The sequence below is a fragment of the Natator depressus genome, chromosome 6 (assembly GCF_965152275.1).
Source record: "Natator depressus isolate rNatDep1 chromosome 6, rNatDep2.hap1, whole genome shotgun sequence".
In the NCBI taxonomy this organism is placed as follows: Eukaryota; Metazoa; Chordata; order Testudines; family Cheloniidae; genus Natator; species Natator depressus.
The window spans coordinates 28757029-28772668 of record NC_134239.1 but is presented as its reverse complement, the minus strand read 5'-3'; the positions used below and the strand labels follow the sequence as shown (position 1 = coordinate 28772668).

Genomic DNA, 15640 nt, shown 5'->3' with positions numbered 1-15640 from the left:
GAGCAGAGGATCTGAGCCACGTGGGCTTTTTTCGTTTATCTTGGCTTTTTCCATTCTCTTACCAGGAAATTCTGACAAGGAAAAAAGCACAGTCTGTATATGTGCAACTATATCATAAGTAATTTAGTTTTTATTGTCTCTTATCATATTGCAGGTGAAGCTACAGGAGGCTATTGAATATGAAGATTTAGGAAAGAATAATAGCATTAAAACTATTGCACTAAACCTAAAGAAATCTGATCGGTAAGTTCAATGGATAAAAGAAAACTGCAGTTCTTTGGATGTTTCAGCATATTAAAACTAATATAAATCTCTTTATGATCTATTCAGAATCAATCTGTCCCTAATATGCTAATCTGCTTTGTGTTTGAATGCTTCTAAATTAAAATTTAATTAATCTGAAACCTTGTTTAAATAAATTTTAGTTACCATTTTCAAAACTGTATCTTTAATTCATATTGACTTTTGAATTTAGTAAGCCTATTACAAATGATTACTAGAAGAGATCCATAATTTTAGTCTGAGTATGAAACTCTAACAAATGTACCTTTATTAATTTAGTTTGAGACATCTTATAAGCATTTCTGTTGGTATGATGTATTTGGAAATATTTGCACTCTCTGCACAGACACAGATTGTACTTGGGTTTTGACTTGGGACAACTCTCAATGGTTTGATTCACTACTTTTGTGATGGGCTGCCCTTTTGTCTTCCAGAACCTAAGCTTTCAGTTTGAAAAACATTGCAACTGTCAGGACAAGAGATACAAAGAGAACCTTCCAAATGGTGTAGTGGTGTTTGTCAAATACTAGTCCTGAGAGGTGGGACTTGCCCCACTCATCTGGAGTCTGTCAGTTTAAGTGACAGTACTGCCAGTGCTGAGCAAAGCATAAAAGGGGTGATGACATTAAGGCCAGCTCTATGCTACAGACCTATGTTGGTATAACTACATCACTCAGCTGTGAAAAATCCATACCCCCGAGTGATAGTCATACCAACCTTATCCGCCCCCCCTTAGACAGCGCTTTGTCAATGGGAGAGCTTCTCCTGTCAATATAGCTACTGCATCTCAGAGGTGGATTAACTTGGCTGACAGGAGAGCTCTGCAGCTGTGCCGATGCAGCATTTTAAGTGTAGACCTGCCCTAAGAGCTGCATAACAAAAAATCAAGAATGGCATGTCCCTTCTCATTTTGCTGTCACGTATGGGAGAAAATTAGGTTGTAGGTGGAATTTGGAAGCTTCCAGTTAAGTTTTAATTGTTTTACATTTCCAATCAGACCACTGGATTTATTGATTTATTTAATTTTTAATAGAGGCCAAAAGCCAAGTTTGTACAGCACCTAAAATCTGAGAGGTGCGACTGCTAATAAATCTTAGTCTACTGAGAATTAAGTTACCTTGTGTTTTGGTTTGTTTTCTTCCCCTTTCTCTTCCCATAGGTATTATCATGGTCCAACTCCAATTCAATCACAGCAATATGCAACCAGTCAGGATATTATTAATTCTTTTCATAGTATTAGACAAGAAATGGAAGCCTACGTACCCAGACTAACTCAGGTAGGAAAAATTCATTTTAATTTAAATACAAAAAAGTAAAACTCCCTCCTTAATACTGGAAAGTTAGTGTCAAATTAGCTTTGTCTAGATATTTCTTGGCTTACTAGAATTATGGTACTTACAGAGTTTTGTCCCTCAAGATGAGCCTGATACTTTTCCGATTAAGTTGCGTAATGTTGGAAACTATTTTAGAAGTGAAGTCTTCCATCAGAACAACACTTAATAAGTTGCAGAGCAGTGTTTTAGCCATACCACTTCAGCTCTTCTCTGAAGTTGTAATATTAAGACAAGTAACTACCATATTTGCTGGTATTGATTGGCAAATCCTATAGCCCTCTCATACCTGCGAGGAAGCTCCAAATGTAGTGGAATCAGCATTGCTGTACTGCACAGGGTAGAACAGAAAGCCACACGTGGGGACTTAGCTCCACCTTCACGTTGTGGAGCTATCTCTGGCGGCCCTTACCTCAGGCACGGGAAGGGGTGGGGTGGGTTTGATGGCAATACAAGGTCACAGCCAGTGGGTTTGTGACTAAGTGGATCTGTAGGACACAGGTGCTACTACCTCTCTGAGGTTGCCAAATGGCTGCATGTGTGCTGTGCCCTCAGGTTGACTGGGGCAGCTGGTTCTCGTAACTTCCCTTGCACTCAGAAAATTTACTTTTGGCCCTTATTAAATTACCACAATGTTTGTGCGTCACAGTTCTAGTAAAGTCATGAGGACCAATGAAAATTTTCCTTCACTTGTCATATTGCCTTATTAAAAGTTTGAATGATCTTGACTTACATCCAATACATGCACGAGTTCAGCAATATCATGTGCATGTTAAGAACCCACACTATAGACATCAAGTAGAGAACAATACTGGTGGACAGGTGCTGTCTGGGTTCCCATCATGGGTTCTGGAACTTCCAAAGGCAACATGAGTTAATGCTTAGTAGAACTACATGTCCAATTCCCTATCCCATCAATGAGGAGATGACTTTTATACTTGCAAAATTCAAAATTATTTCAATCTAAGATCACTAACTAACGTCCTGATGGATATGTCTGAGCCAGTGCAGTTCACACTTTTCTTTAAGACTTTGTCCAAAATGTTTTAAAGCGAGTCACTGGGGAAAGTGATATGAAAGGGCTTTGGTTTTTTTTTAAGGTTCTTTCAAGTGGTGCTGCTACGAGCACCATCACAGCCCTGTCACCTGGAGGAGCCCTTATGCAGGGTGGGACACAGCAAGCCATAAACCGTAAGTTTTTGCATAGTAAGTTATCTTGTAGCCGTATAGGCTATACCAACAGCAAGGTGGCGTGCCCTGGCTTTTTAAATTTTTGGATACAACAGGTTATACTGACAAAGCAAATGCAGAGACATTCATCGAAAATACTGTTGCAAAGTATAAAAGTTATCAGGCGGAAGTGACAAAGGAAAAATTCTGAGAGAAACTAGCAATCCAGTCTGCCCGATAGGGAGGCAGTGGTGGCTCTGGTGCAGAGGTAAATGGAATTAAATTAGCTAGGAGCAAACAAAGCCAGACTGACTCTCAGAATATTAAGTTATTTAAAGGTAAAACCATTTATTACTCCTCCACTAAAGGCCCTGTCTAGCTGCTTCCAACCTGTTGCCACCATTTTGAGCAGATAGGGTGAAACCCAAGTGGCCACTCTGAGTTGAGGACAGCCAGTAAACCTACTTTCTCCTCCAATATCTCTGCTCACACTTAGGTGCTTTCATCTCTACACCTGCTTTGTGTAGGCTTCTCCTCCCCTTTCTTTCTCCTTCTGCTGGCTTTCTGCAGTGGTAGGAATGAGGAATCACAAGAGATAAGAGGTAGCAGCAGCAGTCCAGCTGCCAGATGTACACAAATGAAAGCTCTGAAACCTTGAGTTAAGGGCTAAAACTCAACACTCCCTGGCCTTGGAAGGTATGCCACAGTGTAAAAGCAGAGGGGTAGCTTCTTGGCTCTTACATTTTCTCTGCCATTTACAAAATAAAGCTTCATTTATGCCAGGGGAGCAAGCTGTAGATTTGATTTGGAAACAGATTTTGTAACCAAATCTGTCTGTGAAATAATTGTATGCAGTGTAGTTGTAGCTGTGCCAATCCCAAAATATTAGAGAGATAAGGTGGGTGAGGGGATATCTTTTATTGGACCAATTGAGAGAGATGAGTGTAAGCCACACACAGCTCTTCTTCAGGTCTTGGAAAGTTACTCCGAGTGTCACAGCTAAATGGACTTAGCTGTGATGCTCGGAGTATCTTTTGAAGAACTGTGTGTGGCTCAAAAAGCTCGTCTCTAACCAAAAGAGATATTACATCATCCACCTTGTCTCTATGAAATAATTGCTCAATGTTAATTTTTCTTATGGATTACAGAGGCATAACAGGCCCTATGTGTCCACTTAGTTCTTCCCCTTTCAACCGATCCTGCTTATACCTCCTTGAGCTCCTGCCTCTTCAGCCTTGCAGCGACTAAGCTGAGTCCCTGTAAGGCCCAGTTTGCACTCTTACTTCCCTGGTAACTGACAGGAAGCATCACAGAAACAAGGGCAGAAGTAGCCACAGTCAGGTACCACAAGGGAAAGTGTAGAGTGCACTTCAGAATAGATGAAAAGGGGTCAATAAAAGGTGGGAAAGGACAGGGTTTTCCCTCCTATGCTGTCAGGTTTTGTTTTGTATTCTACCCCACTCTTAAAAAAATAATACCTTACTCAGCAGGCCACAAGTTCTTCTACCCTCAAGAATGCAGAAAGGGTAGAAGTGAATACAAATTAAGTAGGCATAGTAAGTTGCTACGTAGGATGGATCCGCCCAAAATGCAAGGTGTAGTAAGACCTTGGGGGTACTATAGAGAGCTAAAGTGCTCAATTCTGGTGTTGGGGTAATGCATAGGTCAAAGCTTACAAGTGCCTGCAAATAGTATTGGGGGCCAGGTTTATAATGAGGCCATGCTGAGTTGCAAGCTCCTTAATGAAACAAACTCAAACAGCGGCATTGTTTGCGGTCTCTGGAGTTCTGCTGACACCGTGGAGTTAAGGTTACTGTGAGTTTGTATTACTTGATCACAGCTATTAGCCTTTTGTGGTTCTGCTGCACGATACCTCTTTGCAGTACGCTTTGGCATGGGGAAGGACTGTGTGACTGCTCTGGAGAGCTGCAATTAGGTATTGAATTGAACCAGACTGAATAAATTGCTGCCTGCCTGTGAGAAGCCAGGAAAGAGCAGCGTGCGTGCGTGCGAACAAGCAGAGGGTGAGATGAACTCTGGCCAGGAACGGTCTCAGGGCCTGGCTTCACTGCTAAAAAAGCTGTTTTTTACCCAGGACTAGCTCAGACACAGTAGTTACCCTCAAGTAAAAGACGCAGCCTTTTTTAGCAGTGAAGACAGAGACCTTAGAGACTTGGGCTCAACTATACCCAGCCCTAGGTAGGTGTGTAAGGGGCACAGGGGAGACAGCTCAAAGATCTTTCCCCTCACGGCCCCGCATGGGAGTCTGAGGCCTGGCATTTTGGAAGCACAAGGACTCCGTGCAGTTAGTACCACACTGCAATGGCACAAACCTCCCCAAGGGAGCAGGCCAGGCCATCCTCATGCAGGAGCAAGGGCACCATGCACCTTTGGTGAGAGAGGCACGGCAGCCACATACCCCCCGAGTCAGGCACAGTGTCTCCCTGCTGGGACTGTGCCTCTACAGCTCCCCTTCCCCGCCAAGGCTAAAGAGCCACAGCACAGTGCATTGAGAGAAATTTGGGGCCCCAGAACATCATGTTTACTGGGGACCCACCCTCCCCCATTTTATCCCCACACAGACTTTTGGGGGGCTCCTTGTACAGCTTCTTCCTCACTGACTATTTTATATTTCTGCTTTTTTTTCCCTTTCCTCTCTTGCTCACTTTGTCTGATTGTTCCTTCCCTAACTTCTGTTCCTGTGCATCTCAGTCTCTAATTCTTTTCCCTTGCTTCTTTCACTCCTATAGCTTCTTTGTGCTTTTTCCTTCTCAGTATTTTTCTCCTCTCTACCCCCTCTGCCACCATGATCTTGCCCCTACCCCTGTATGTCATGAGGAGGGAAGGACCCTGATTATGTGAGTCAGTAGGATCCAAACTGATTGTGCTGCTTCTGCTCCACAATGAGTGGATTGTGATAGTGTTGCACACTTCAGGTTGGGGAAGTGCTCCGGGGGCTCTCACCCTCAGCCCCCATTGGAAGAAAATGGAGGATGTAGCAGCAGGTTAAGGTCCAGTGTTCCTAACCACTCTGGGTGGTTTTTCGGGTCCTATTACCTCCAAGGGGATACATTTAATAAACACTCTTAACTTTAAATGAGCCCTAGAGCATCTTTTTTAAGAGACTTATAGACTACAAAGAAATAGTGTAATTGACTCTCTGTTTGTGGACTGGCACAATACAGTTGTTTGAGCCCTAGACTGCTCCTGTTACAGGTATCAAACATCTTTCTTTATGTATTAGCCAGCTCTTATTTTACTTAAACATTACATAATTTAAGTGACATGCCTTTTAGAAAATTTCTTTTCCTATTGCAGAGATGGTGCCAAATGATGTTCAGTCTGAACTGAAACACTTGTATGTGGCAGTTGGGGAGCTACTGCGACACTTCTGGTCCTGCTTTCCTGTTAATACACCATTCCTAGAAGAAAAGGTAAGAGGGATTGATGGTATAAACTTGCCAGTATAAATGTCAGTGTATCTTGTAACGGTGTGTGTTCTGTAATGAGACCATTGAAAGTATTTTTATTCAAGCTGTAGTATCACGCTATCAATCATGCGGTATATATAACTCTACATTATGATTGTCCTTTCAGTCTTGAAATGATTATGGACAGAAAGGCACTATGTAAAAACAGCATAATTAACTCAGCAGATCTGCTCCCTCTGCATAATTGGAGTGTGATCTGCCAGTGCTATTGCCTAAAACTGTTTTTCGCTGTCCTGTTAACTACAGTACAGAAGAAGGGGCTGAATACTTGTGGCTCAGAAATTGTCATATTACCTATATTCCAATTGTAGAATCCTGATTACTGGTAATGAGAACTGGAAAGAAAATACAATCAACCTTGGATCTCAAAATGAAGATAACAGTGGTAGGCAGGAGAGAACTTGTCTAAACAGAGCAAGTTTAGTATAGAATCTCTCACACATCCACAGAATCATTGTGCCATTCTAGTCACCTTGCAGAGTATAACTGCACTTCAAAAAGGTTAGAGCATGGGGTTAAGAATCGGAAACAAAGCATAGGATTCTAGCTCTGCCACTGTAGGTTACTGTGTGAAATGAAAACTTCTGTTCAGATGGCTTGGGCCTTCTACTGCAAAACTTAAAAAAAATCATAGTATGCTGTTGGCTTGAAGCAGAGAGATAAATAATGTTAAAAGTGAGGTGTTGCTGACAAAGATACTGTAGAAATTACCACAGTACAGGTGTAAAGCATATTATGCTCAGTTAAACAGCTTAAGTTTAAGAAAAATGCAGAGCCATTTAGTGCTTGTTTCCAGTTGTTTAAAGCAAAAAGATTATCACATTTTCAATACAGTAAGTGCTTCCTAGCAATTTGCTTTAACTGTACATATTTACAGTAATCCTAGGTACTAGCTTCAAGGTATTTCAATTTGCAGGAGCAATTTGCTGAAAGCAAGAAAATGTTCATGTGAAGGAGTTTGTACTCTTTTTCCTGTTGATCTCTTTCAGGTTATGAAAATGAAGAGTAACTTGGAAAGATTTCAAGTTACAAAGCTCTGTCCATTCCAAGAAAAAATTCGGAGACAGTATTTAAGCACAAATGTAAGAGGAAAAAGTATTCTTTCCAGTTTCAATTATTTGTGCACATATTGATCTTTTAAAAAAAATAAAAGACTCATATTTATCACAGGATGGCAGATTTTGGTCTCCTGTGTTTGGGGGGTTTTAATTTGTTCCGTTAACTACACGTATAATGCTTAATTTTTCTTAAGTGTATTTCTCTCATCATCTCTCCACCCCCACCCCCCCAAAAAAAAAAACCCATGGCTGATGGAGAAAAGGATGTTAGGGGTATTATATTTTGGAATAATTTTCTCCTTTTATCATCTTTCAAGTTGATAGTCTGATTTCTCAATGACTGGATGAACGGCCTGTTTAGCTAGTTTCCAGTGACTATGGAAAGTGCTTTTAAGTACAGCACTTGAACATAAGTTGTCCACATCGTTTCCCTTGAACTAGCTAACTGCATATCCACTGTCTTTACTGATACTCTGCCATACTTGACTTCGAGACATTTTGTAATTGAAACTTGCGGCCAATTCTCCTCTCACATCACATACCCTGATGCAACTCCCTAGGCTTTAGAGGAGTTACTCCTGATTCCTCATACTGAGAGAAACAACAATCAATCCCATTTATGTTTGAGCAGAGTAAGGGCACACATTTCTCAGATACTGGGATGATCCCTTTGTTTTATCTTTCAGTTGATAAATCACATAGAAGAGATGCTGCAGACAGCCTACAATAAGTTCCACACGTGGCAGTCCCGACGTATGCTGAAGAAAACGTGAAGACTCCTGCTATAAAGGTTGGAGAGGGAAATCTGCAATAGCTGTAGGAACACAACCTGGCAAATGTGCAGTTCTTAGATATTGCAGGAACATCTGCAATATGTGGATTCCTGGAAATGTTGCTAACTGAACTTGCACATTTTTTTGGAAAAAGACCTGTGATTAAACTTGAAACTAGGGAAAAATTGAGGAAGAACCAAAACAGAAGAGCTGAGAGGCAAAAAAAAATAACATATTTAAGATGCTGTTTACTGCAGTTACTCAGGAACTGCTTTTGATTTGCATAAAGAGCTGCTTTCAGAAATAAACTTTAAAAAGGGTGTATTAATAAAATCTGAAACTGTTTGTCTAATTTTTTTAAAATGTGTATGGCACAGGGTAGAATGTAATGTTTTTCTTCACTGGATTCTGGCATTTTATTGAATTCTGTTTGTACTTACTGAAACAGAGGTTAACAATGACATTTTAAATATAGCTGAGACTGTTTTTGCTTCAAACATCTGACAAGATTAGCTGTCAGAAGACCAGCTTCGGCCATATGTTTCCCCACAAACTGGAAGCAACAGACATTGCACTGAAAGCTGTTTATGGTTTGGAGTCCCTAAAGGCATGAGTGGGGGAGGGCACACTTTTGCCTCGTGTCTTGGATTTTTATGCAGAATATTTTCAGCCATCAAGTTTGCATGTTTTCCTTTGAATGCAAGGGTTGCTATTGCAAATTTTTTTTTTAAGGTGGCATCTGTTTTGAGAAGGAGAGAATGCATTTTCTAAAATAAAGTTTCTTACTAAAGAACTAGAGGAAAAGTCACTTACTTTCACCTCTTAGAAGAGAGATTTCTCCTAAATCTGTTTTTCTCCACTCTTCCTTGTTGACTGTCACACTATTTTTGGCGAATTGATAATCATTGCAAAAGAGTGAAAAGTGTGTGAATACACAAGCTCCTGAGGTATCTGGAATCTGTGCCATACTTTGTTCCAAATACATAAACTGTGAGTTGATCATAAAACCTATCGGTCTTGTATTAAATATTTGACTTGGAGATAAAGTAAACCTGTTCTATATTAGTAGATGCAGTAATGACACGCTGTATTTCATTTTGATCATTAACAAGGCCCATGGTATGGGCTACTGAGTTTTTGACTTGGGTTAAATGTGACTGTTGGAGAATTGGGATGTATTTAATACACTGAGACAACTCAGAATGACAGTATGTATTTAAGAGCAGACAGCCATTCAAATTGGAGATTGACTCATCAGCCTCCAGAATGGCTTTACCTTAGAGAGACAGATGAGCATTGCAATGGTACTTAAACCCTACAGCATGTTGTCAGTAAGGGGATGGCACCTAATCCTGACAAAATGTGTGTGTGTTTATATAGACACACACAAGCAGAATCTATCTATGGTGTCCATGCTCTACCGCTACTCCCTTTGAAGGGGTGGAGGGTCTTCTCATTGAGTAAAGTATGTAAGCTACATGCTTATTGTATGCAGTTTTTTTGGGTTGCATAGTCTGATAAGGCTTTTGGTACAATCAGAATTTCTCTCCCTGTCTGCACTGACGAAGCCTTGTTTAGAAATTTAATAATGCATTGTTAACCTAGCTTCCCTCAATCTGCCCTTGCAGATAGGTGCTTGTTATCTGCTCTGTGGTAACTAATACGGTTCTGCTACCGCACAGACTGCTGGGTTTAGTAAGAGGAACAGTTTTTCTAACCTTAAATGGTGAAAAGCGCAGGAGGGGGACGAGGTGGGGGAGCCATCTTGCTAAAAATGCAGTGTGTGTTCTGGTAGTCTATGGTCCTACTGTCTGTGTAGAAACAAAGTAACCTACTTCTCCGTGAACTAAAACTAAAGTAAACCTCATTCATCCCTGCTCTAATTCCACTGGATTTTAATGGACTCACATCAGGGAGACAGTGACCCACAAGAGTTGTCTTTAACATTGGACACCTATCAGTGTCATACATCTCGCTTTTCAAATAGCCACAAAGAGAGCAGTATGCTCCAAAATAAAGTAAATCTAAGTGGCTTTTTTTTAAACTGTAGTACATTTCTCAGTGGAAGAACTTTCATCAGACCAGGAATGAGGAAAATTGATATAGTTGCATTCTAATGTTCCCTGGAGCTATGATAAACTTAAGCAAGATTGCACTGAATTTTTTTTTAAGCAGTTGCACTGTTTTAACATTACAAAGGTAGGGTTTTGAACATCAAATTAAGTGGCATTTAGGCTGAAGCAACAGCATTAATGACTCCTGAAAATGGTGTTGGGCAAAACGTTTAGTAAGTTTCAGGGCATATGCACACTGTCCGTGCACTCTGGGGAATCCTCGCCTTGCAATCATTGTTTGAGGGAGGGATATGTTCCTCTTCACGGGTCCTTAGGTTTACATGGATACCAGGGAGCTTGTTGCTACCTAAATGTGTGATGGATTAATAAAACATGTGTTGAGAAGAAATGCTGAAAGCAGCAGTTCTGTCCAGGAACAATTTGAGCTAGGCTGCTATGCACTGCGCATATTGCTCTTTCAAATATTTTGGCAATAAAAGATGCAAGCCCCTCCTAAAGTAAGGGAGGCAGTCACCCTCTCTCCTACAAATTGAAATACTTCTTCCTTTACGTACTTGTCTCCTGACAGCATTGATTTCAATATTTTTGTAGCATGGTCAAATAAGTGACCTGACAATTCCTTAACCATTTTGAAACTGAATCATTCACTACCTTGCATTATATGCCAATTGGAATCTTTTATACTGACTTGTATTTTTAAAGGAAATTCATACAACTTGTATCACTGGCATTGATTCAAAGTATTTGTAGAATAAACCCTACTGAATTCTGCAGTCAAGTCTTCTCTAATGCTTCCGACTATGTATTTTGCGATGTTCAAACAAATCGAAACCAAAACAAACTATGGGTCTCAGCCAAAGGCACTGCATATGGCATAAGCTCAGCTCTCTTCTTGGCAGTAGAGTGCTTTTCAGAAGAGGACTTACTTGCAGCAAAGGAATCCTCTTTATTGTGTGACTGAAACATCTTCTGAAATTCCTCATTTAGCTTTTAAATGTAGGAAGCATTTCATTGTTGCTGCAACAGTAGAGTACCATCTTCCTATTGCTACTCTGTTCTCTTGTAATGACTTTTCCCAGTCAGTCGTACAACAGCTATTGGATAAGAGGACATTGGTGGTATATTAACCTGCTCCCCTCTTAAGTCTTGGAGCTTTACTGTAATATAGGAAAACCCTAGTATTTATATATACTAACATAGCACCTTTAATTACCAAAAATACTTTACAACCTATAGGTACTGTAACAATTGCATCATCTATCTCTCAAAGGCGGGCTTTGCTAGGGTGGAAGATGGCAGCTACTTAACAGCATATACTAACCCTAAAATGAGAATGGAAAGTAAAGAATTTCATCTACTGAATTCTTACGGCTACAGTGACTAGTTACACTGGAATCTGGCAAAAAACAAAACAAAAAATGGGCTAGTCCTTGTGGGATCTTTAAGGAGAATATGGGGTTGGGTCCTTCAGCTGGAGGCCTCACTGAAAGACTGATGCTCTGCTACTACCAGAAGCACTATGCTAACACTGGGCCATTGAATCAGAGGAAAGGGTGCCTGCCATCCGTCGTATGGGCAATGCTACTTCCTCTGCATGCATGAGTTTTGTTGTATACAGTCTGACCCTTCTTGATCCTCTACAATTTCTACACAGTCCAAAGCCATAGGACTGTACTATCACATCTCTGTTCCTTGCTTCTCTTTATATAGAAAAATCTGCCTTTTTAGGCCACCATCTACCTTGATTTAAAATAAAGTTAAGCAAGGTGCTCAATTAATTATGCAAGAAATAAGTAAGCTGCAGCTTCTTTAAAATCATCACTTCCACAGGAGCTCTGCCAGCCATCCACCAACCCCTTCATCAGGTAGAAAACCTGTTCAAACAGGTATCTTTTGCACATGCCTGGAAAATCATCAGATTTGGGCTATTTTGGATTGGGGAAGAGTGCCAGAGTCTGAGGCCTCACAACACCTTGCCAGTCCTCTTTCATATAGTCAGCTTCAGTTCCCCTGCTGACCACAGCTGTGGCAGAATGGCACAGGGGGAGGAGTGATCCCTCCAGTAGGCTAGTCCTGGGCCATTCAGGGCTTTGCAGGTCGTAACTAACCCCTAAAATTCCACCCAGACACCAATAGGCAGCCATTGCAGATTCTAAAGCACTGTTCTATTTCTCCCCACATCCCCTCAATAAGTAAGCCACTGTGTTCTGCAACAGCTTCAGTCTCCAGTTGATTTTAAGGTGTAACACAGAGCTGGCAAAAATGTGGAATTTCCAGTTCATGGGTAATGTTGCGGGTTTGGTCTAAATCAGACTAGATCCAAATTTTTCAAACATTTCACATGAACCAGAAATCTCCAAAGAAGTCATTTTGGAAACACTGACAGGTTGTGCTTACAAAACCAAGTTTGCTGCCCAAGATCTTGATGGCTGCTGAGTGAAAATGACATTCTTGTCTGTTTCACAACTGCTATTAGCAGCGTAAAACTGACAACATCAATTTCACTCAACAACTATTGGAGTTGGCAGGGGCAGCCCTGCCATGCAGACTGTCCTGGGCTGGGGAACCTCAGGACTTGCAGACTCTTGGCCGAGCTGGCTCCCTGAATTGCAGTCTTATCCACTGGGACTTTCCCAGAGCCATGGACCCTGGAAGATTGGGTTCCCCAGCAAGTTGCCAGGTTTCCTACAGAAACCTGCTGAGCAGGCAAGGGTCTACTGGAACCCTGACACTGATCTGCCAAAAGTTCACTGAACCCTGTGATGTTTCCTGAAACATTTTGGGTGCAACAAATTGGCATTTTCTGATAAAACTGTTCAGTCAAAAAATTTCCAACCAGCTCTAGTAGAGTCCAATGTAGAGTGCATTGCAATAATGTAATCTTAACATAACAAAAAAGCCTGGATAAGGGTGGAAAGGTGACAACGTCCTAGCTAGCTGCAGATGGGTCACTACTGTAATATGGAATAAACAGCACCTGGGAGTGTGTCCAAAAGTCACCCTTCAGTTGCAAACACTAGCAATTAATGGCAAATATACTACTTTAGTCAAAGGGAGGGACTGATTCAGAGAGTTTAAAGCCAGAAGGGACCATTAGGTCATCTTGTTTGACCTCCTGTATATCACAGGCCATTAAATTTAGAATCCTAGAAATGTAGGGTTGGAAGGGACCTAGAGACATCAAGTCCTGCCCACGGAGGCAGGATCAGATAAATCAAGACCATCCCTGGTAGGTGTTTTTCAAAGCCTCCGGGATGATGGGAATTCAGCAACAAGCCTATTCCAGAATTTAACTACCCGTATAGTTAAGTCGTCATCTTAGCATATGCACAACATGTCTCAGGTGGCACATGACCAGGATTCATCACCAAATTTGGTCCACTGGTTGGATCATTAGCTTTTCCCAAAATCTAAACCTATATCTCCCTTGCTGCAGATTAAGCCAATTACTTCTTGTCCTACCTTCAGTGAACAGGGAGAACAATTGAGCACCATTCTCTTTATAACAGCCCTTAATACTTTTTAAACCTTTCCTCATAGATCAGATTTTCTAAAGCTTTTATCAACATTGTTGCTCTCCTCTGGTCTCTCTCCAGTTTCTCCACATCATTCCCAAAGCGTGGCACCCAGTACTGGACACCGTACTCCAGCTGAGACCTCACCAGTGTCACGTAGAGTGAGACAGTTACATCCCACATCTTACATACAACACTTCTGTTAATACACCCTGTCTTTTCACAGCTGCACCACATTGCTGACTCACATTCAATTTGTGATCAACTCTCATCCCCAGATCCCTTTTAGCAGTTGTCATAAATATAAAGGGAAGGGTAAACACCTTTAAAATCCCTCCTGGCCAGAGGAAAAACCCTTTCACCTGTAAAGCGTTAAGAAGCTAGGATAACCTCGCTGCCGCCTGACCACAATGACCAATGAGGAGACAAGATACTTTCAAAGCTGGAGGGGGGGAGAAACAAAGGGTCTCTGTCTGTCTGTGTGATGCTTTTGCCAGGGACAGAACGGGAATGGAGTCTTAGAACTTAGTAAGTAATCTAGCTAGAGATGCATTAGATTCTGATTTCTTTAAATGGCGGAGGAGATAAGCTGTGCTGAATGGAATGGATATTCCTAGTTTTGTGTCTTTTTGTAATTTAAAGTTTTGCCTAGAGGGATTCTCTATGTTTTGAATCTGATTACCCTGCAAGGTATTTACCATCCTGATTTTACAGAGGTGATTCTTTTTACTTTTTCTTCTATTAAAATTCTTCTTTTAAGAAACTGAATGCTTTTTCATTGTTCTTAAGATCCAAGGGTTTGGGTCTGTGGTCACCTATGCAAATTGGTGAGGATTTTTATCAAGCCTTCCCCAGGAAAGGGGGTGTAGGGCTTGGGAGGATTTTTGGGGGGAAAGACATTTCCAAGCGGGCTCTTTCCCGGTTATATATTTGTTAGACGCTTGGTGGTGGCAGCAATAAAGTCCAGGGGCAAAGGGTAAAATAGTTTGTACCTTGGGGAAGTTTTAACCTAAGCTGCTAAAAGCAAGCTTAGGAGGTTTTCATGCAGGTCCCCACATCTGTACCCTAGAGTTCAGAGTGGGGGAGGGACCTTGACAGCAGTACTACTACCTCACCAGTTATTTCCCATTTTGTAAGTTACGCATTTGGTTTTTCCTTCTTAAGTATATTTTGCACTTGTCTTTATTGAATTTCATCTTGCTGATTTCAGACGAATTCTCCCAGTTACCTTGGTATCGAGCCCAATAATTTGTTGGACTAAAGCATAATTTCCAGAAAGGCATCCAGTCTTGATTTGAAGACATTAAGAGATGGAGAATCCACCACTTCCCTTGGTAGTTTGTTCCCATGGTTAATCACCCTCCCTGTTAAAAATTTGTGTATACATTTCTAATTTGAATTTGGCTTCAGCTTCCAGCCACTCATTTTTATTATACTTTTTGCTGCTAGAATAAAGAGCCCTTTAGAACCAGGGTATTTTCTCCCCCTGAAGATACTTGTATACTGTAATTAAGTCACTTCTCAATATTTTTGATTAGCTTAACAGACTGAGCTCTTAAGTTTCTTAAATTCATCTCTGGCATAGCTCAGTCATCTCAAGGCTCTATTTGTTCCAATATGAGCTGTTCCTAAAAAGCGTATGTGAAGGGGATTTGCCTACCCAACCCCAGTAATAAGCTTAATACCCCTTGTGCAGGACCTATACTTGGTTTACCATTGTTCACCATTTCTTTATATAACAAGACACGAGAGTCCAAGTCCGTACATGCTGTCCCCATTTCTCTGATGCTAGCAAGTTAAGCATCTTAAACAAAAACTACACAATGTCCACTAGGGGGCACATAAATAAAGTCCTGGCTGCAAAAGCAGGAACAGCCGGTGGTAGTAAATCAAGAAGGGGAGGGAGAACTGCAAAAGAGATCACAGTAAAGTGAGCTAAATTTAT

General features: G+C 41.1%; 1 protein-coding gene across 1 annotated transcript in view; it reads left to right on the top strand.

Moving 5' to 3' along the window:
- GTF2H1 (general transcription factor IIH subunit 1) overlaps positions 1-10928 on the top strand; it is a 36367-nt gene extending 25439 nt beyond the window's left edge. Inside the window, exons 10-15 of the mRNA XM_074954887.1 lie at positions 155-243; positions 1442-1559; positions 2714-2804; positions 6102-6217; positions 7264-7356; positions 8019-10928. Of these exons, the coding sequence (XP_074810988.1) occupies positions 155-243; positions 1442-1559; positions 2714-2804; positions 6102-6217; positions 7264-7356; positions 8019-8105 (594 nt within the window). The 3' untranslated portion in view covers positions 8106-10928. The remainder of the gene's footprint in view (positions 1-154; positions 244-1441; positions 1560-2713; positions 2805-6101; positions 6218-7263; positions 7357-8018) is intronic.
- Positions 10929-15640: the final 4712 nt, after the last annotated feature.